At 40.7% G+C, this 22,006-nt stretch overlaps 1 protein-coding gene across 9 annotated transcripts in view; it reads right to left on the reverse strand.

Moving 5' to 3' along the window:
• Positions 1-22,006, reverse strand: part of LOC108719832 (disco-interacting protein 2 homolog C-like) — a 265,083-nt gene that overhangs the window by 36,966 nt on the left and 206,111 nt on the right. For 5 of the 9 annotated variants that reach the window (XM_041567366.1, XM_041567363.1, XM_041567370.1 and 2 more), the window contains 7 exons: positions 16,645-16,759; positions 15,352-15,553; positions 14,930-15,039; positions 8,056-8,067; positions 7,837-7,917; positions 6,901-7,024; positions 6,554-6,675 (listed from right to left, as the gene is read on the reverse strand). In XM_041567366.1, coding sequence (XP_041423300.1) covers positions 6,554-6,675; positions 6,901-7,024; positions 7,837-7,917; positions 8,056-8,067; positions 14,930-15,039; positions 15,352-15,553; positions 16,645-16,759 — 766 coding nt within the window. The remainder of the gene's footprint in view (positions 1-6,553; positions 6,676-6,900; positions 7,025-7,836; positions 7,918-8,055; positions 8,068-14,929; positions 15,040-15,351; positions 15,554-16,644; positions 16,760-22,006) is intronic. The other 4 variants (XM_041567364.1, XM_041567367.1, XM_041567369.1 and 1 more) reach the window with 1 other exon arrangement.

Here is a 22,006-nt window from a genome sequence, read left to right on the forward strand (position 1 = left end):
CTATGGAGATGATACACGGTGTTACAGCTTCTTTAAACCAAATCAGATTGAGTCATAAATGGACAACTTGTAGTGGAAGAAACTGAAGCTGGACACAACCAAGGAAATCAGTGTATATGAAGAACATGTAATCACAGTGGAAACTCTGAAGATACTAGGGGGTTATGTTTGAAATAGCAGGAAAGACAACAAGCAGAAATCTATGGGGGTTGGATCAGCCACAAGCAGCCGATGGGCTCTGCCCCATTAGAATATTTACTGTGTCCTCTAACGAGCTGCTTGATGCTTATATAAGGCTTTACAATATGATAAGAGCACAAAGACAACAACTTAACACTAATTACCCACTAATTAACAACATCTTTCTAGAAACAGATGCAGAAACTTCAGACATGAAATGCACGGAATATCCTTATGTAACGCAAAGGGCAGAGACGTTATTATTTTGGGAGGGAGCTACTTAGTATCGGCTGTTTCTGATTTGAAATTAAGCATCAATTAGGAGCCCAATTCTAATTGATGTTTCCTTAAAAGCGTGAGATTTATGCTGCACACTTAATCCAACTGGGAGAACATGTAGTTAGTGCTTTACTCATTTACTTTTATATTGATCATTACGGGAATTCCACCTCTGGGTGTAGATGCAAGAAAGGTGCACGGCACAAACATTGGTTAAATGTTTTAATGACAACTACAGGTTTGGGACCGGTTATCCAGAATGCTTGGGGCCTGAGGTTTTCTGGATAAGGGATCTTTCTGTAATTTGGATCTTCATAACTTAAGTTCGCTAGAAAATCATATAAACACAATAGGCTGGTTTTGCTTCCAATAAGGATGAATTATATCTAGTTGGGATCAAGTACAAGATTTATTATTACAGAAAAAAAATCTGTGCTTTCTGAATAATGGGCTTCCGGATAACCTTGTACAACAGATGAGTTAAGTCTAGTTGTTTGGAAGCAGTCTTTTAGGGCAGTGGCCAACACATCGTCCACGTTAAGAATCTGTGGGTGACAAATGTCCCAAAAATGCCTTTCCATTGGAAATAATTGCCGTGGGTAATACCAACGCATCGCTTCGTTCTTCCAAAGTCGCCTCAGGAGCAAACTTCTGGCGATGTTGCGATATGTTGGTGTTACCGCCATCGATTTCCATTATTTACAATGGAGAGACATTTTTAGTAAATTTATCACCTGCAGTCGTGCATAAATAATCACAGGCAACAAATCTCCTCTTCGGCTATAAAGGAGAAGAAAAGGTAGAATTACTGGGGGGGGGGGTCAACTTGTAAGGCACTAACAGTGATTCCATTAGCTTACCTCCTATGACTGTAGAGCTGCTAGTTTGTCAAGGTCAATATGCCTTTAAGAATGGCTTGGATGATTTTTTGGACAGACATAATATCAAAGGCTATTCTGATACTAAGCTCTATAGTTAGTATAGGTATGGGTATATAGAATTTAATTAAAAGTAGAGAGGGGTGTATGTATGGATGCTGGGTTTTCATTTGGAGGGGTTGAACTTGATGGACTTTGTCTTTTTTCAACCCAATTTAACTATGTAACTATGTAACTATGTAATATATAAGAAGAGTTTTGCCTGATGCAGCCACCCACCCGATTGACTGGTCCCTGGGCCAAAGATTAGATTATCACATCCATGTCCAATAGATGACTGATGGAAACCCAACCAATTAGATTGGTGTTTTTGGTCAAGCCAATAGTGCTGACACGTGAACGTCCAACTTAATTCAGCATTTTGCAGGGTGACAAGTCATTTTGTAAAGTGTGCACAGAACCAACCATGTTTTGCTACAAAAAAGGCCGTACTCTGAGGGGTTACCTATGTGCAGCGGAACCAAAATACTAGACAAAGTTTTTTATTCCAGGGAACTGCAAAAAAAAGGCACATACCCCTGTTTAGGATGTGTGTGCTGTTCCACTGTGATAAAAGGAGACTCAATCAGTCACCCCATGAGGGGCAACAAAATTGATCTCAAATGTTATGCCACTTGTGATACCACAGGAGTAATATATCTGTTAAAATGCCCCTGTGGTCAAGTCTATGTTAGACAGAATACGACTAGTAAAGGAAAGAATCAAAGAACACAAGTCTGACATTAGAAATTATAAAATAAACACCCCGACAGACACATCTGTACCCAGACATTTCTCTGTCAATAATCACAATCAGTCACAACTCAAGTGGCTAGTCCTCAAGGTGGTATGTAAACCACAGAGAGGGGGTGACAAAGAAATTGCTCCTCCAACGAGAGGCAGTACAGATTAGGAGACTAAACAGTCTGGTTCCCTTCGGCTTAAAGGAGAAGGAAAGGTTAACACTAAGTAAGCCTTATCAGAAAGGTCCACCTAAATATACCAGTAAACCCCCAAAGTAATGTTGCTCTGAGTCCCCTGTCAAAGGAAACAGCACATTTCTTTCCTTCTATTGTGTACTCATGGGCTTCTGTATCAGACTTCCTGCCTTCAGCTTAAACCTCATTGCCCTGGGCAAGAGCATGCTCAGTTTGCTCCTCTCCCCCCCCCCTCCCGTCTCTACTGTAATCTGAGCCCAGAGCAGAGAGAGACTCAGGCAGGAAGTGATGTCACACCACATTAATACTGCAGCTCCTATCCTAAACAAACAGAGAGTTTCTAGAGCTTTTTACTCAGGTATGGTAAAACATTCTACAGAATAAATATAGCATTCTAGCTTGCACTATTGCAGCTAATCTATTGGCAATAAAATGCCTCCATAGCTTTCCTTCTCCTTTAAAGGAGAAGGAAACCCTTTCGGCGCAAAACCCCTCCCCCCCATAGGCACCCCCCCCCCGGGGAATCCAGGAAGAAGACCGCACGGGAGAAGATGGCGTCTGCGAACTCCACGAGAGAGGACCTGCGCCGAGGAGTAAGTAGCAATTTAGGGGCATTTACCCGAGGGGGGGGAGGTAGGCAGGGGGGCTACAGGGGGAGGGGTTTTGCGGCGAAAGGGTTTCCTTCTCCTTTAAATGAATATTGGAGCATTGCACCATTTTTGTGATTATTTATATCTTGTTCCTTTTTTTCAGATAAAATAAACAGAAAATTCTGCTGCCCTTTCTAACGATTAATGAAAACCCACAGTGCGGTAAGACATAAAAGTAACATAATTATTGGGCAGATAAAATATTTAAAAAATATTTAAACAATAATTTTCATAATGTTGTATTTGATGCAGACTTGTGCTTAACGATGGGTTTATTACAGCAACTGACCCTTTAGGTAGGCCAGAATGGCAGTACCTGGGAGTTGTTCATTTAAAGACTTTGAAAATATGGACTTTAATCTATGGACTTGGTTTATTCACTTTTTTGGTTTGGTCACTTTTTCTAAAAAATTGTTTTTCTATAAATGGTTTAATAATTGTACACTGTATGATTGGAACTAATTTGAGCCCAAAAGGACTTTTTACAAAACCAGATATTTTACTATTAATTAAGGACTAGGCTCATCATGTTACTCCCCACAGCAGTGGCCCTTCCCACGTAATTACACTAGAGGGTGTGACTCTTTTTATTGTATGCTTGTTTGCATTGTGGATATCACTTGATAAAGGGCTTTGCTGGAAACATGTCGTGAAATAAAACTTTTTGCAGTAAATCTGCAAGTGCCTGGCTCTACTTCACTTATACCAATATATTTGCCTTTTTATGGACAAAGGCAGCGCAAAAGGCACATAAAAGGCAACACTTGGAACCAGTTATTTATACTCAATTCACCTGATGTAGGATTTTACGATTATGGGAACAAATAGAAAGTCTTGATAACTTGTTCTATTAAGAGAGAATGCCAGCAGGCTGAAATCTATGGGAATTCTTGCTTGTTCAATTTAAGGTGGCCATACACGGGCAGATAAAGCTGCCGATATCGGTCGTTTGTACCGATTTGACAGCTTATCTGCCCGTGTATGGGGGCTTCCGACGGGTCTTCCCGATCGATATCTGGCCACGATATCGATTGGGAAGGTTGGATTTTTAATCGACCGACCCGTCGGAGCCCCTTGGTGCATCGTAATTCGATCGTTCGGCCATACGGCCGAACGTTCGAATTACCCCCGATATAGCTATGCCGTTAGTGGCATATCGGGGAAAGATCCGCTCGTTTGGCGATGTCGCCAAACGAGCGGATCTTTGAGTCTATGGCCACCTTAAGACTGGTGAGTTGGGTTCCCCACAATGTCATTTCAAATACAGACTAAAATGCCTCTGATTAGAACTGACCAGCAATTTTGCAAAAGAGATTTGAATTCCTCTCTCATTGTATGTTTACACCATCACCTTTGTTAGCGCAAACGTTCCCTACTTAATAATGTATCCAAACTGTTAAGTTAATTATTATTTTATGTGCCGACCAAAAAGTCGCTCTTGAAAAGAGAAATGCTGTTTTCACAGTAAAGAACTCTCTCTTTAATGCAACACCATCCATTTCTTAAAGTACTGACACAGCAGCAGCTAAACCTTGCCTGACTGTAACAATACATCCCTCTTGGCAGATTCTGTACTGACAGCAATGCCCAAGGTCTGGCGGGTAAGCTCTGCCCAGTGGCCTTTAAATATCAATAGTTCTCTTTCTGCTGGCGTGTGCTGTTCATTTCAAACCGTGCCATAGAAGCAGAACAAATTTACAACAAACATTGAAAAATAACTTTGAAAACTGCATAATGGGCTTTACTGAAAGTTTTATTTGTTTGAAAGCGGATCTTTCAGTAGGCCCAAGCCCTAGTGTGTTCCAGACCATTCCCATCAGCCTCTTCTTATTTCCACCACAAGTCTACTACATTAAGTCTACATCAAGATGTTGGAAAAGAAACCCTCATTGTCAGTTTCTCTTGAGCAGTGATCCCCAACCAGTAGCTCGTGAGCAACATGTTGCTCTCCGACCCCTTGGATGTTGCTCCCCATGACCTCAAACTTATTTTTGAATTTCAGGTTTGCAGGCAAGTTTTGGTTGTATTAAAACCAGATGCACTGCAAACAGAGGCCCCTGTAGACTTCATGGAGGCTACTAAATGGTCAATCACAGCCCTTATTTGGTACCTCCAGGAACATTTTTCATGCTTGTGTTGCTCCCCAACTCTTTTTACATCCGATTGTTGCTCACAGGTAGAAAAGGTTGGGGATCCCTGCTCTTGAGTGTCCTAAGTGGCCCAGTGTGTCTGATCATAATTAGAGAGGGTCCAGAGAAGGGCAACTAAGCAAAATCTTAGCTATGAGGAAAGACTGGCCAAACTGGGGATGTTCACGCTGGAGAAGAGGCGATTAAGGGGGTGATATGATAACTATGTATAAATATATAAGAGGATCTAATGCTTTATTTTCCAGCTGACACAAGGTCACCCATTCCGATTAGAAGAAAGGATTTTCCACCTAAATATTCAGAAGGGGTTTGTTACAGTGAGAGCTGTGAAGATGTGGAATTGTCTCCCTGAATCAGTGGTACAGGCTGATACATTAGATAGCTTTAAGAAGGGGTTGGATGGTGTTTAGCAAGTGAGGGAATACAGGGTTATGGGAGATAGCCCATAGTACAAGTTGATCCAGGGACTGGTCCCATTGCCATTTTGGAGTCAGGAAGGATTTTTTTCCCCCTCTGAGGCAAATTGGAGAGGCTTCAGATGGTGTTTTTGTTGGCCTTCCTCTGGATCAACTGGCAGTTAGGCTGGTTATATATACAGTAGACTAAAAAGGTTGAGCTTGATGAACGTGTGTCTTTTTTCATCCTAACTTACTATGTAATTATATTATAAGCAGGAGAAGCATGCAGAGACTTTGCTGTATTTAAGCAGAATAGGTAGATCAATTGGTTGAACACAAGATATTAGGGGTCATATGTACTATGACCAACACAGTGGGCAAAGTGCAAAAAAGGCCACTTTTCACACTGCATAGGGCATTGTGCAAATATCTGCAGGTCTCTGTGTTCCATTTTGGAGAGCAGAGACCAGCAGATTGCACCTTAAATTGAGCTGTTTGTTTTAGGCAGTGCTCAATTCAAAAGAGGTGGGTGGGGGGAGTCATGTCTTTCCCTCTGCCCCCTACCTGCCCTAGATGTCTTGCGTCATTCAGAGTGCAAGGTACAGGGTGGCTGGAGGCACAGCCCATATCAGGGCACTGATAAAGCAGACAGTAAGGGCAGGGCATAGGTTGAGAGTTTCGGTGCTTCTCTTCGTGAGCAGAATTTTTAACCTGCACTCCATGCAAAGGGCAGCACACTCCTGGAGGCAAATGAGAACTAATTAGTGTGCTCTTGCACTTGTGCCTAGGGGGCTGGTAAATGACCCCTAAACTCCTTGGAAAAGCACAGTATAATGGCAGGGGCCTCTAGTTGAAGAGTACCAATATTTTGGTCACTAACTTTGGCTCACAAAAGCTGGAGAAGTGTAGTTCTGATTCATTATAGACCAATTCTTTCATTTACAGATAACAATAATGGCTAAGAACATAAAAACAGGGGTAACACTTCCCTATAAACAGGCAGATTCTCCAGCCTCCAAATCGCAATGACTGACTTCTTACCTCTACGATCATCTTCACCGTGGGCAACGTGGTTGCTATATTTTGCGGATGAGGAGGTCGAACTGTTATTGGCACACAGCCGGCGTAAAGGCAGCCGTAAAACGCTGCGATCAGGTCAATTCCTGCACGAAAGGCAGATCAGAAAATTAGTACCCAATCCGGATGGAGCATGGCAGCAAGTACCCTTCCGTAGAGGGATGAGATAGTCATGGTGTGCCAATGCAGGTTATTTCACTGGTAGAAGATGCAAACAGTTTGGCTTATGGCCAGCAGTAAAATGTCACCACCCATAACCTTATATTTGACTTTTTCACATTTCTATGGCAGTCACCAAAAAGCTTGCTTACCTGGAGGATAAACCAGAGCCACGTGGTCTCCGTCTTGTAAATGCCCCCTTTCCATAAGCATGACTGCAATCTTCTCTGCTCGCTTATGCAGCTGGCTACATGTTAGAGAGTTGGCTATTGTTCCCTGTAGATATAAAGGATCATATCAAGCGTCATATTAAGCGCATAGAATCCGGTTGGCCAAGGGATTCAGATGGTAATAAACTGCAGGATCACTGTGATTTCATTTTATTTCACCAGGGATCCAAATTGTGAGTCATTGAGTGTGCCTTGAACCATGTAGCAGAATTAAGGGGATGTCAACCTTTACTCCCATTTTACACAAGAATTTGTCATTTCCTCATCTCCCCCACCAAGTTATAGTAGGCCAAATGCTATATATGCCCCAAAATGTACCATGTACAAAATATAAAGATAATGACATTTGAAAAATAAAGTCTGTCTATTGCACTTTTACTGATTTTAGTGTAAATCTAAATTCTAAACCATATGTTGTTAATTTTTTCTTGCATACAAAATCATTGCAGAGGTGCTTTCGGGTTTTGGATTATCCTTTTTAAGACCAGATGTCTGTGTTCGAGTAATGCTTTATACACCCTAAGGCCAGTGGTAGTGATGGGTGAATTAGTGCCGTTTCGCTTCACGGAAAATTCGCCGGGGTCTCGTTTTTGACGCCGGCACCCGGTTTTTTTTTACGCCGACGCCCGTTTTTGACGCCGGCGAATTTTTGTGGGCGTTTCGTGAATTTATTCGCTGGCGGCAAATCACGCAAATTAGCCGCGAATTCGCGCCTGCCGAATAAATTTGCCCATCACTAGCCAGTGGCACATGAGGGTAGTTGCCGATCTCTTCCATCCAGAGGATAACGTGTCCCCTTCCATCCGTCACTACTTATGTGAAAGTGCCTTGTTGATAGCAGTAGATGAAATGACTTACCCTTGAATTTAGTAGTGTATAAAGCACATGGTCAGGAGTGGTTTGCGCTCGCCATTGCAGGACCTCTGACAGGAACAGGAACTTATCATAAAGGGAAAAAGGAAAGAAACATTAATATATTAATAAATACCTGAGAACAGAAAGTGCTTGTGCTCTGAGATCAAGTGGCTGTCACTATATTTTCATTATATCCTAGAGAGATATATAGAAATGTCTCACCTGGCGTAACACCTCCATTTGTAAGTGGTGAAAGCAACAGAAAAAAAATGCTCTTAGCCATGAGGGTAATGAACATATACAGAACAGTAAATTAATCCCACACTTGCATAGTTCTTATTGGCATAACGATATCATGTTTAGAGCCTGCCCATTACTGTATATTGAGTTTGATGCCAAGATGTCCATCTCTGTGTATGGTTAAACACATGTAAATCCTAAAATCAATCATTTTAGGATTTACTCCACTTTACTTTGGATCCTCCACCAAAGATTCAGCCAAACGGTGAACTGAATGGGAGCCTTAAATGTGTTCAGCTGACAAATCAACATGACGTGGGAGAAGAATTTGCTTTCAGTGTCTTGAGATTTAAAAAGTTTTGACTTGGCAAATTACTAAAGATTTAAGGAATCTTGCAAAAAGTGCCCACGTTTAGTCAAATGCCAAATGGAATACTTAATTTGTATCAATCCTAAAAATTTCGAAGGTCGGCTTCTAAAAGCTCAACTGCCTACTTCCAGGCTGTAATATCAGGAATCTCATAAGGAGGAACTGGGATTAAGATGTGACTGTAAAACATTGTAAGATCTTTGATTAAACACTATAAAGGGACTGTTGATCTCCAGAGACTTCCACCAGTCTATAGTAAATGTAGGAGCCAGGCTCATACACCCCACCAACTGCTCGTCTCCAGCCATACCACTCTACCAGCCCTTTATTGGATCCTTTTTTCTTTTAGGTTGAATAATGTTGACATTTAAAGCAGTTGACAACTCCACCCACTCTCTTAACTCATCTCCAAGTACTTGAACATCTCTTAATGGGGGAGAGATTAGCATATTTACGGGTCAATAGGTGCAAGTCATGTAGGGGGGGTTCATAAATAGTCCTTGTTCCTGCTTTCAGTGGACCAGTTTAATGTAATGCCCCCCTTGTTTACGGATTGCTGCTACCAGTTTCTCTTAGCTTACCATCCAGACAAGTCTGCCTACTTTGGGACTGAAGGGAACCTAGTCACCTCTTACAGTCACCTCTTACAGTCCACCCATGCTGCCCAACCCTACACATCTGCCAATACATTGGCTTCATCAGGGGCTTATTGCACTCTTGTAATGATCTGCTCTACAACAACTCAACCATTATATTTTGACCTACAGGCTTTCAAGACTTTGCTAGACTTGAACCCCTTTTTCTGGAATTTCCTCCTATGTTTCAAGTTTCCTCTCAATAACTCTGCCTTTAAACACTCTATAATACACTAGAGCCAGGAATATCCTGTAAATTATATGCTTATAAACAGTGCTTAGTGATGTCATCGGTTATAATCTGAGTTTAGTGATGTCATTTCTGTCACATGACTCACTGAAACTTGTGTATTATAATAAATCAAGTTCCTCCTGTTGCAAAATATGAGGATATTAGAAGTTACCTCGGAGTTCGCATGACCTGTATAAAAACTCTCCCTTCAGCCTGGTGCTTTTATATGGTCATGAAACTCCTCTGTAACTTATAATGTCCTTATATTTTACAATAGGGGGGACCTTATTCACTAAACACTACAGAGAAGCTCACCCTCATCCAGCCTAGAATTTTTTCATAATACACTATATGCTACTGTCACTTTCTACATGCAACACTCAGAGCCACATCTCTCACTTTACTGACTCCTGATCTTCACACCATGGGGGCAAATTCACTAAGCGCCGAACGTAGCGTTAATTCGCTAGCGTTTGGCATTTTCGTTACTGCGCAAATTCACTAACGAACGCTGGCGTAGTTTCGCTAGTGTTACTTCGCACCCTTACGCCTGGCGAATTTTCGCTAGCGACGTAACTACGCAAATTCACTAACTTGCGCAGTGTACTGAACGCTACCTTTTACGCTAGACTTCCTTCGCCACCTCAGACCTGGCGAAGCGCAATAGAGTAGATAGGGATTGCTTCAAAAAAAGTCAAATTTTTTTCTAAGTCCCAAAAAACGCTGGCGTGTTTTCTACCTATGGGTGATAGGCTGAAAAAGATCGAAAAATTTTTTGGGGCTCCCCTCCTACATTTCCTGACTCATGGCAACTTACAGTGGGCACATGTGTAGGGCAAAATAAAATTTTGATTTGATGATTTGAAGGTTTTCTAGGCATTTGTAGTGCTGATACGTATTCCTCCATTGAAATTTGAATTTCGCGCCGTATGCAAATTAGCCTTCGCTAGCGTAACTTCGCTTTACATAGCGAATCAACGATAGCGCAACTTCGCAACCTTACGCTACCCCTGAGCGCAACTTCGCCTGGCGAAGTGCGGCGAAGTTGCGCCTGGCGCAACTTCGCATCTTAGTGAATTTGCCCCCTTGTGTCTCATAGCCCCTTCTTCTTTCAGATTATGCTCTCCAATGAGCAGGGCTGTTTCCTTTCCAAAGACAGAAGTACGGTATTTTTTCAGAGTCAGACACCCTTGGGAGTTACTCTACAGATAATAATGGTTCACACAGTCTTTGCAAATAATCCAATCACCCGCTATACATATGCAAATATTCCATTATGCTTCAGATAAACAAGACATGAGAAAGGGCCAGCTTTGTATAAGCCTTGAGTCTTTATCTTGATTTAAGATGTTGCTGCTCAGTGTCGCTGCTGAATATGACAAGCAATGATATGCTAATATGTACTTGGCCCATGCAGCAAGGTTGTCTGGAATCGGCCCTATGCAGTTTTCCTATGCACAGAGCTGTGACTCACTCAGACTCGTTGCCAAAAAAAAAGATCAGATAGACCTAACTCCACTTGACCCAAGCCCAAGTCATGCACAATGAACAGATGATTAGACTTAACGCTACATATCTATTAATGATAACTTATTATTTTGACAGTTTTAGTATTTTTTTTCTTTGGAAGAAACTGACATATGGGGATTAAGAATTGAACGTTCCTTAATTAATAACAGGCAGTTAGCTTTCACTGCTCTTATGCAGTTAATATAATGAAGTAAATGAATAGACTGGGGGAATCTTTGCCTATGTTTCTATATCAGCCCCATATCATCTTTCCTGGTTATTCGCTGCCTCTTGCTCGCCTGTATGGCCATTCTTTGGGTTCATCCTGCCAACATTTTTTCAGCCTATAATTGACACACTTAAAGGGATACTGTCATGGGAAAAAAAAAAAAAATTCAAAATGAATCAGTTAATAGTGCTACTCCAGCAGAATTCTGCACTGAAATCCATTTCTCAAAAGAGCAAACAGATTTTTTTATATTCAATTTTGAAATCTGACATGGGGCTAGACATTTTGTCAATTTCCCAGCTGCCCCTGGTCATGTGACTTGTGCCTGCACTTTAGGAGAGAAATGCTTTCTGGCAGGCTGCTGTTTTTCCTTCTCAATGTAACTGAATGTGTCTCAGTGGGACATGGGTTTTTACTATTGAGTGTTGTTCTTAGATCTACCAGGCAGCTGTTATCTTGTGTTAGGGAGCTGCTATCTGGTTACCTTCCCTTTGTTCTTTTGTTTGGCTGCTCAGGGGGAAAAGGGAGGGGGGTGATATCACTCCAACTTGCAGTACAGCAGTAAAGAGTGATTGAAGTTTATCAGAGCACAAGTCACATGACCAGGGGCAGCTGGGAAATTGACAAAATGTCTAGCCCCATGTCATATTTCGAAATTGAATATAAAAAAATCTGTTTGCTCTTTTTGAGAGATTTTAGTGCAGAATTCTACTGGAGCAGCACTATTAACTGGTTCATTTTAAGAAAAATCTGTACAAAGAAGATTCCAGCATATTATAGGTATTATCTGCCAAAGATCTGCTTTGTTGCCTTTGTCTCCAATGTTATTAACCTCTGCATAATTGGGCCACCCTAACAAGACACAACATTCTTACGGGGGAATGTAATAAAAATCGCTAACGGAAAAACTATTCGCAATGCGAAAAGTTATGCCTTTGTGCGAACAAATTTTGCTTTGTGCGAATTTAATATAGCTTTTGCGAGCCCGGAAACTGTTTAGCGACCACTTCCGACAGTGAAAGACCGTTTGCGAATCTTATAGTTTGCGCCAAAGCGCAGTCAATGTAATAAAACATCTTACTGAAAAAGTCGTTATGTTTGCTCCAAAAGATTACGACACCTTCAAGCACTTCTTATGAGTGCGCAATTAAAATTCGCAATGCGCAATTAAAATTCGCAATGCAATAATAGTTTAAGGAACAATATTACATTGCGAGATGTGGATTTTTAGTCTTATTGGTGCGAATTGTTTTGCTCTTTGCGACTTTTATTACATTCCCCTGTTAGTGCCTGCTAGGGTGCCCAGTAGTATAAAGGTTTCTGTGGGTATTTGCATTAATCAATAATATTTTTGTTACGATTATCACCATTTTAAAATGTTTATAGCAGCCCACAGATCTCCTATTGTGTTATAATTGGATGTGACTCTGTGCTCTAATTAGTGTGGTCTGATGTTGATGATAGGCCTGTGGTTGCCATATATGGGGCTGGACATCTTGGGGGTTTCTTGGAACAGTAACAGGAGGGAATTAAGTCTGAAGGCCAGTTAGATTAAGATTAAAAGAAAGAAAGTCTATTTGCTCTCCTAGATTCTCACCCAGCATAAATAGGATGAGATTTGGGATGAAAACATATTTGCTGTCCAGGATATTCTAGTAGCTATGGCTGATACCCCAATGTTTCCAAAATATGCAACCTTCTTATGGCCTTAAGGGGCCCTGCCCAAAAGTTGACCATCCAACCTGCAGATAGGATAAAGCTAGATAAAGAAGCACAGGTATTCCTCTACACTAGGTATAGTTGCCCTTTAATTATACCCTGTTGGTTTAGGTGAAGTGCCATGGTCAGCACAACCACACCAGTGCAGGACCTGCATATAGAAATGAATTCTGGATCAAACCCATGAAATGAATCAAAATCATCAGAAAAGTAGTTTCTCTGCTAAAACATTCCATTTAAGCATTTGACTGATGCGCTGAAGTCTGCAGGAGCTCTCTCCAGAAACCATTAACTTGTCACAGTTACGGGCGGGGCTGCTGGCTCTTCCATTTATTGTTCTATTATACTTTAGCATGATCTAAATATATATTTATTCCACAGCAGGAAACCCCGTGCAGACATTTATGAAACGTTACCAATGTTAGTTTAGTTATTTCTGGCTGTTCCGCCGGTGGAATGCCCAGTATTTACTTGGTCCTGCCAAAAATATGTACCAGGGCTAAATATTCTGAGCGTATGATTGAAGCTTTCCTTTCCCTTGAATCCAGGCTGAAAGTGAGAAATTGGGTGAAAACTTCTTTACGTTCCCCAGTATTCATGGAAGAAAACAATTTGATCAGTTCTATATATCGCTACATCTACAAGTATTTGCTACTGACCAAATGAAGGACCTGAAAGAGTGTACTGAAACCATAAAATAACATCCGAGAACTGCTTCACAAGGGCATGATGGCTACAGTAAGGCAAGATGGTGTCAGTTACACATAATATCGGCCAGGCACCTGCATAGGCATCATGGAGATGGTGGAGGAGCCAGTTCGCAAAACAGAATCAGTTATTTTCAGGTATTGGTCTTCACTAACATTCCATGGTTATTTCATGAACATCACAAAACTCTACTACAAACAAACAATATCTGCCCTTCTATCTGCCCTTCCTTAGCTCAGGGAGATCCAACGGTTTCCTTACAATCCATACACTGTATTTTTCAGACGTTCTTGTGTGATGAATTGCACAGTAGGGGCCACATCTGGCTGACATAAGATCATATGAGAAATCCAACCAGAAGTGCAGCATTGATTTAATACAGTACTACCTAGTAACCTCCATATATTCGCAGTGCCCCTGGTTTTCCCAGTCATCTGAAAACCATAGGATTAAAGAACACAAAACTGACTGTAATGGAACCTGGTTTGAAAAAAAGTAATGTCTTGGCAAACAGTTCTTGAGAGGAACCTCCAGTTATATGAAGAAGCAGTGGCCTCACTGGGACAAGTCAACTAGAAATAACTACAACAGAGGGAATGATATGCTGCTGTAGTGGCCACTCAATTGGAAGTATTGTGAATAAATCAGATTTTCCCTTCCTGTAGGCCCAGTTGTCTTCAGACTCTTTGGGGGGAATTCACAAAAGTGGTGATATTGAGACAAAATTAAAGTGGAGATAAAAATGTCGGATTTCCCACCAAATTCACAAATCTCTATCTCCACTTTTGTGAATTTGTCCTTTAAACAGACAGTTTTACTCCAAAAATGGTCTCTCTCCACTTTTGTGAATTTCCCCCCTTTGAGTTTAATAATAATAACCCCACTCCCATTGTGCTGTAACATTCATTCACCCACCTCTCCTTAACTTATACACACTGTACATGGGAAATATTATAGTGGTATAAAGTATCTAAGTATCTAGAAGTGTTATGTCTAAAGCAACTGGATTTGCTGAGTAATCTCAGTAGAGTTGCTCTATAATCTATACCACAACCTGGAGGAAAACCTTGTAGACGTTGTACCCCTTAATAGACGTTGTACCCCTTAATGCTTTAGTACTTGTGTCTAGGGCCCCCGATGTGGGAGAATATCGGTACTGTTAAATATGCACTGCCATTAGGGCTGACACCATTTCTGGAATATATCGGCCTTCCTATACCTGTTATTGCTATATTGCATTGAGCCTGATTTTGCTGGCCAGGTTGTCTCCCATGTTACCATAGTCTTGTTATGGCAGTGAAACCTCCACTGTAGAATAATTAAAGAGAATGCCAATGCAAAGGGGAAGAATCCATCTGCTTCCACTCCATGGTAAAGCCTATTTCATTTTATTATAAGCACTTCCTAGAATTATAAAAGAAAATACATTTTCCTTTAAAGCTATATGTTTTTACCTTTCTGGCCTGATCATTATCTTCTATTTGACCCAGATCCCGTCCACTCGCTTGTGCAATTCTTTTCCCAGAGACCAGGTTCCCCACCATCACAGAGGCAGGGCCAATTTCTAAGAGAAAGAAGAGAGAATGAACCAAGTCAAGGCTTTTCATTGATCACACTGGGCTATCCTACAATTTATTTTACCCATAAAGAAGGGATGCAGCATTTTTTGATAGACATGCCGATATCGGAATCCCTGACACAGAGGAACATGGGGCCTTAGATTAATCATTCCTTAATGTTCCAGTGAAGTGAAACTAATTCCCCAGGGTATAAAGGAAAGGAGGAGCTCATGACTATAACATTTGACTAGAGCACCCTCAGTCTGGATACAGTCAGCAGTAACCCAGTATAAATGTTATATATACCCTGTTCTTACCTGGCTGCTTTTGCCTTGGCTTAGGCAGGTTTGTTACACACGTGTGCGGACACATCAGCACGTTACACGGATGAAGTGATCCCTCAAGGAACAGTTGCTTGGTCTCTGATAGGTGAATGCCACCTAAAGGGGTTTTGGGGAGTGTGTTTGCTGGTACCAATGCTAAACAGTAAACCCCAACTTGGTGTATACCGTCAATAGCCTGAGCACAAACAAAAACAAAGATAATAATTAAGCAACTATTAACCACTTTATCAACGATGGCTAAATCACGCACCCCCCAAAATTGCAGTGCAAAGTTTATACTGATACCCAACATATTGCTCTTCCCAAGGGCAACCGAGCTATACTGTAGTAAACCATTTCTCCAAAATTCTCTCCATGCAACAGTTGTGCGGGCAGATATACAGTATTAGATAGTTTCAAGATTGGGTTGGTTAGTACTAATCCAAGGGACTTGTATAACAAGGGAATCCTCCCCCCAATCAGAGGCAAATTGGAGTCGTCTTTGGAATGGGTTTTTTTGCCTACAGCTGGATCAGCTACAAGCAGGTTTAACCTGGGCACAAGGTTGATCTTGAGAGATGTTGGGTTTAAAAGGATAAATAAACCTTAAAAATGAGTGAATGTAAAACTGATGAGGCTGCTATTCTAAGACATTTTGCAATATACATTCATTATTTCTTTTTCTTCCAAGATATTAAGGGATACGTGTACTGTTAATATAAATGAATATAAATGAATCTAACAGCGCCACCTGCTGGTCATTTCCCACCAGTCTGACCACCAAGTAGTCAAGGAAGGTTTCAGGAGAAAGAAAGAGGCTGCTCTGATGTTCTTCTGCTTAGGAATAAAATTAGAAACCTTTCTCAAATATACCCTAAGTAAGCAGAAGAACATCAGAGCAGCCTCCTTCTCTCTCCTGACAACTTTCTTGACTACTTGGTGGTCAGACGGGGCCGGAAACTGTCCAGCAGGTGGCGCTGTTGGAACAAAATTCATGCATATTAACAGTACATGTATTCCCGAATATCTTGGAATAAAAACAAAACAAATGTACATTACAAAAGAGCTTAGCATAGCACTCTCATTCATTTTACATTCACTTAAAGGTTTACTTATCCTTAAAGCTTGTCTGTTTGAAATTACATTATATTTTATACAGAAGGTGTTTGCAAGAATATACCATAGCCACACCGAAGAAATCCCCAGTTTAAGTGGAGCGTGACAAATACATGGTAGTCATACTCCAAATCATTGTGATTCCCATAAGCTATGCATAGGACAGTGTACCTGAAGAACTCTGCTCATCCATTGGAAACTGTCTTCCTCGGTGGAGTCCGGCCTCTGCTCTGCAACAATAACGATTCGCTCATCATGGAGCACATTCACAGAAAACACTGCTATCCTGCAGGAGGAGAACGAGATTGGTCGGTAACATGCTCATGTCTTGGCCAAGTTCAGCCATTGGGTGAGAAATACTGCCAGTGCCCGAGGGGGTCAGAGTGGGACATTTAGGCTTGAGAACTCTTACAGGGCTTTGGAGTTGTCCCACCAATATCTAATAAAACTGGGGCAGCTTTGAAAACATAAAGAAGGTACTTCTCCATGACCACAGCAAAGCAGAAGAAGACACATCTAACTCAATGTCTGTAGTTCCACTGGGTGCAGAATAGAGATATGTGCATCATGGTGGCCCAGTTGACATTAACATTTTAAAGGAACAGGGACACCAAAACAATGAAAATGTTTTAAAGTAACGTAAATATAATGTAGTGTTGCACTTCATTGGTAAAGTTGTTGTGTTTGCTTCAGAAACACTTATATAATTTATATAAACAAGCTGCTGTGTAGCCATGGGGGCAGCCATTCAAGCACAGGATACACAGTAGATAACAGATAAGTACTACTATAGTTTATATAAACAAGCTGCTGTGTAGCCATGGGGACAGCCACTCAAGCACAGGATACACAGTAGTTAACAGATAAGTACTACTATAATTTATATAAACAAGCTGCTGTGTAGCCATGGGGGCAGCCATTCAAGCACAGGTTACACAATAGATAACAGATAAGTACTACTATAGTTTATATATATATATATATATAAGCTGCTGTGTAGCCATGGGGGCAGCCATTCAAGCACAGGTTACACAATAGATAACAGATAAGTACTACTATAGTTTATATAAACAAGAAGCTGCGTAGCCATGGGGGCAGCCATTCAAGCACAGGATACACAGTAGATAACAGATAAGTACTACTATAGTTTATATAAACAAGAAGCTTCGTAGCCATGGGGGCAGTAATTCAAATCTGAAAAAGGAGAAAAGGCACAGGATACACAGCAGATAACAGATAAGCTCTGTAGTATACAATGAGATTCTTCAGAACTTATCTGTTATCAACTGTGTATCCTGTGCTTGAATGGCTGCCCCCATGGCTACACAACAGCTTGTTTATATAAACTATAGTAGTACTTATCTGTTATCTACTGTGTATCCTGTGCTTGAATGGCTGCCCCCATGGCTACACAACAGCTTGTTTATATAAACTATAGTAGTACTTATCTGTTATCTACTGTGTATCCTGTGCTTGAATGGCTTTGTATAAATTTGTAAAAAATTTGTAAAAATGATTTCCTTTTTCTGTGTAATGATAAAACAGTAGCTTGTACTTGATCTCAACTAAGATATAATTAATCCTTATTGAAAGCAAAACCAGCCTATTGGGTTTATTTAATATTTACATGATTTTCTAGTAGACCTAAGGTATGAAGATCCAAATTACGGAAAGATTCATTATCCAGAAAGCCCCATGTCCCAAGCATTCTGGATAACAGGTCCCATACCTGTAATATCAAGCTGAAACTCTGCTTGATATGGATATCTACCACTGCAGACCTCTTTGACATCCAAAGGCTTAGAGTGCCAACAATGAAAAACAATGAAAAAAAGGTATGGGATCCGTTATCCTGAAACCTGTTATGCAGAAAGTTCTAAATTAAAAAGTATTTCTGTTTTTTCTGTAATAATAAAACAGTAACTTGTACTTGATCCAAAGATATGATTGATGATTATTGGAAACAAAGCCATCCTATTGGGTTTAATGTTGACATGATTTTCTAGTAGATCTAAGGTAAATTAAGTTCCATTATCCGGAAAACCCGAGGTCCAAAGCATTGTGAGTAACAGGTCTCATGCCTGTAGTATGAACTACTCTGACACTAACCCATATCTTCACTGATTATCCAACCAGTCTGCGCCCACAATGCAGTTACTGTTTGTTGATGCATCTACTGATGCCTGCTCTTCATAAACATGATGAATTGTACCACTTGTTTGCACTTTCCACTTGTCCTGCACAGAGTAAACAATCCCCAGTGTCTTTACTTACTGAACCCCATGTAACTGTGATCAGATGAGGCTTCCACCACCACAGTCCTGCAATGGGCTGGGGATCTACTGGACAAGGCTAGAAGTTATAGGCACCATCACTGACCACATCTGGTTCATGTTAAGAAGAATGTGCGTACTAGATAAATCTCATAGATTATAATATATATTTTATTCATTTATTTGAAAGCAATCAAGACTCCAATCAGGAGAAGAAGCCGATATGTTCCATAGCCACACTGCTACTTTGTTCAAGATGGAACTCCGAAAAATGTCCATATTCATATATACACTGACCTGGGGCACAAAGGGTTTAACTTCAAGGTAGGGAAAAAAAAAAGATCCTGATCTCAGCTGGCAATCAGATAAATAGGTTACACAAGTGAATGAATTTAATAATGGCAACTATAGAAGTAATTTCTTTCTAGAACGCTATCAGCCCATAATTAGATCTCAGTAAATGACTCACTCACAACCACTTGCTTCATAAAGGAGTTCCATAACTTTCCCTGGAAGTAGAGGAATCCTTCCTAATATGCAGATGCATTAGGAAGAGTAGGTCACGTTAGTGAAGGCCACAGAGAGGTAAGAGTTCTTGGAGTGGAATATCTAGTGCCCCCCATATTCCCAAGAAGGTCTAGACCAGGGATCACCAACCTTTTGAACCTGTGAGCAACATTCAGCAGTAATAGGAGTTGGGGAGCAACACTAGCATGAGAAATGTTCTTGGAATGCCAAATAAGTTCTGTGATTGGCCATTTAGTAGCCCCTATGTGGATTCTCAACCTACATTAAGACTCTGTTTGACAGTACACCTGATTTTTATGCAACCAAAACTTGTCTCCAAGCCTGGAATTCAAAAATAAGCTCCTGCTTTGAGGCCACTGGGAGCAACATCCAAGGGGTTGGAGAGCAACATGTTACTCACAAGCTACTGGTAGGGGATCACTGGTCTAGAGAATTAGAAGGATCTAGTTCAATATTGCTACAAAGAATAGGTTAACTACAAATCAATGGCCGTTTTTGAAGAACCCTGTGGTGTACGGAGATTGCAGGCAGTGATCCCCAAACAGTGGCTTGTAAGCAACATGTTGCTCACCAACCCGTGGGATGTTGCTCCCAGTGGCCTCAAAGCAGATTTTTATTTTTGAATTCCAGGCTTGGAGGCAAGTTTTATTTGCATAAAAACCATCTACTGACCAACAGAGCTTCCTGTAGGCTGACTGTCTACATTGGGGCTACAACAGCCAATCACAGTCCATATCTGGCACCCACAGGAACATGTTGCTTTGTTGTCTTGCTCTCCTGCTCTTTTTATATTTGAATGTGGTCCACAGGTGAAAAGTTTGGGGTTTTAGTCCCAGAAGAGGTAATGGGAAAGATGGCAGTAATATACTCAAAACAACTATACTGAAGTACATATGAGACGGTGGAGACTTTGATACGGCATTGGACATGTTATCCGGAATGCTCGGGACCTGGGGTTTTCCGGATAACGGATCTTTCTGTAATTTGGATCTTCACACCTTAAGTCTACTAAAAAAATCGTGTAGACATTAAATAAACCCAATATTCTGTTTTTTTCCTCCAATAAGGATTAATTATATCTTAGTTGGGATCAAGTACAAGCTATTGTTTTATTATTACAGAGAAAAAGGAAATAATTTTTAAAGATTTGCATTGTTTGGATAACATGGAGTCTATGGGAGACGGCCTTTCTGTAATTTGGAGCTTTCTGGATAATGGGTTTCCGGATAACAGGTCCCATACCCGTATAAGATAAGGATTAGCTTTTTAGTATTGGGTTGGTTGGGCTAAGCCATTGTGAATAGAAGGTCACTTTAACCAGGCTGGGAGTACAGTATAATGATTGCTAGAATTTATTTACCTACCTGCTTTTATTAAAGATACTGTGACTGAATTAGGCAATATTTTCATATAACTTTATGTATATTAACTTTAGTTTATGGCTTTTATGGTACAGAATCCATAGATACCACAGGCCAAGTAATATCGGTGGCAAAGGCAAAAATATTACTTGGAGCAGCACCCTACCTCCACACCAGGCGTTAATCCACATGCAATAACCCCCTAAAGAACTAAATAGGCAGTTTTTTTTTAAAGTTCGGCCTTTCGCGCTACTGCGCATGTGCAGCTCCGAGAAGAAAGAAGAATGCGGTAGCCGATTGCTCCATGGTGCTCGCTGGAATAACCCCGGGCCGGTGCAGTTTTCTGCTGATAGGAGCACCAGCCTGGGGTTTCAGGTAAGTAAATACATTCACTTGGGCTGTCTAACAGTTGGCACCTGCAAATAGGATATGACTTTCCTTCTAATTTGGCGAGTCTCAGGTATGGATAGGGCTTGTGCCTGTGTTTGACACTTAGGGGCATATTTATCAAGAGTCGAATTTCAAATTGAAAAAACATCGAAATTCGAATTCACAAAGAACAACTGAAATTAAGTTTTTTTTGGGTCGAATAGGTCAGTTTTCGATCGAATAGGTCCGTATTTGGCCGAATTCGAATCGTACGAATCGAAGGAATAGGCATTAGATCAAATTCGATTCGAAGTTTTTCCCAAAAAAAAAAAAACTTTGATTTTTCAAAGTCCACCAATTGACTCCAAGTGGGTTCTAGGAGGTCCCCCAAAGGCTAAAACAGTAATTCGCCAGGTTTTAGATGGCGAATGGTCGAAGTCGAATTTTTAAAGAGACAGTACATTTCGATATTCGAATATCTTCAAATTCAAAACGAATTTGGACTATTCCCTAGTCAAAGTACACAAAAAATAGCTTGAATTTTTTTTCATTCAAAAATTCACCTCGACCTTTGATAAATCTGCTACTTAGCTTGTTCATAACTATTAAAAAATGAAACCAGAATAGAGTTGTGTAAGTAAGTAGCACTTGCACTGTAAGTCCCTCCTGAGAACACAGTATTCTCACGTCCATTATGAAATTTCAGAGGCCATTCCTGAGCTGATTATGTTTAAATATTTCAGTGCATCAATATTTATATCTAATTATATTCATTGCAATAAAAATACTTTCTCAGTTTACCATCTGTGTGTAGTATTTAATGCTTCGGTAGTACACATGGGCGCCATGGCAACTGAACCATTCAAATCCGACGCAGCTTCTATTAGTCAGCTCTAACTGCCAGCAACTTGCTCTCAGCAGAACAATGGACTCAACTCTAAGGTCTGAATTTATCTTAATATTTTCTGCTACAAACTCGGTTTTTTTTTTACGATTATTTAT

This window comes from Xenopus laevis, chromosome 6S (genome assembly GCF_017654675.1).
Source record: "Xenopus laevis strain J_2021 chromosome 6S, Xenopus_laevis_v10.1, whole genome shotgun sequence".
NCBI lineage: Eukaryota > Metazoa > Chordata > Amphibia > Anura > Pipidae > Xenopus > Xenopus laevis.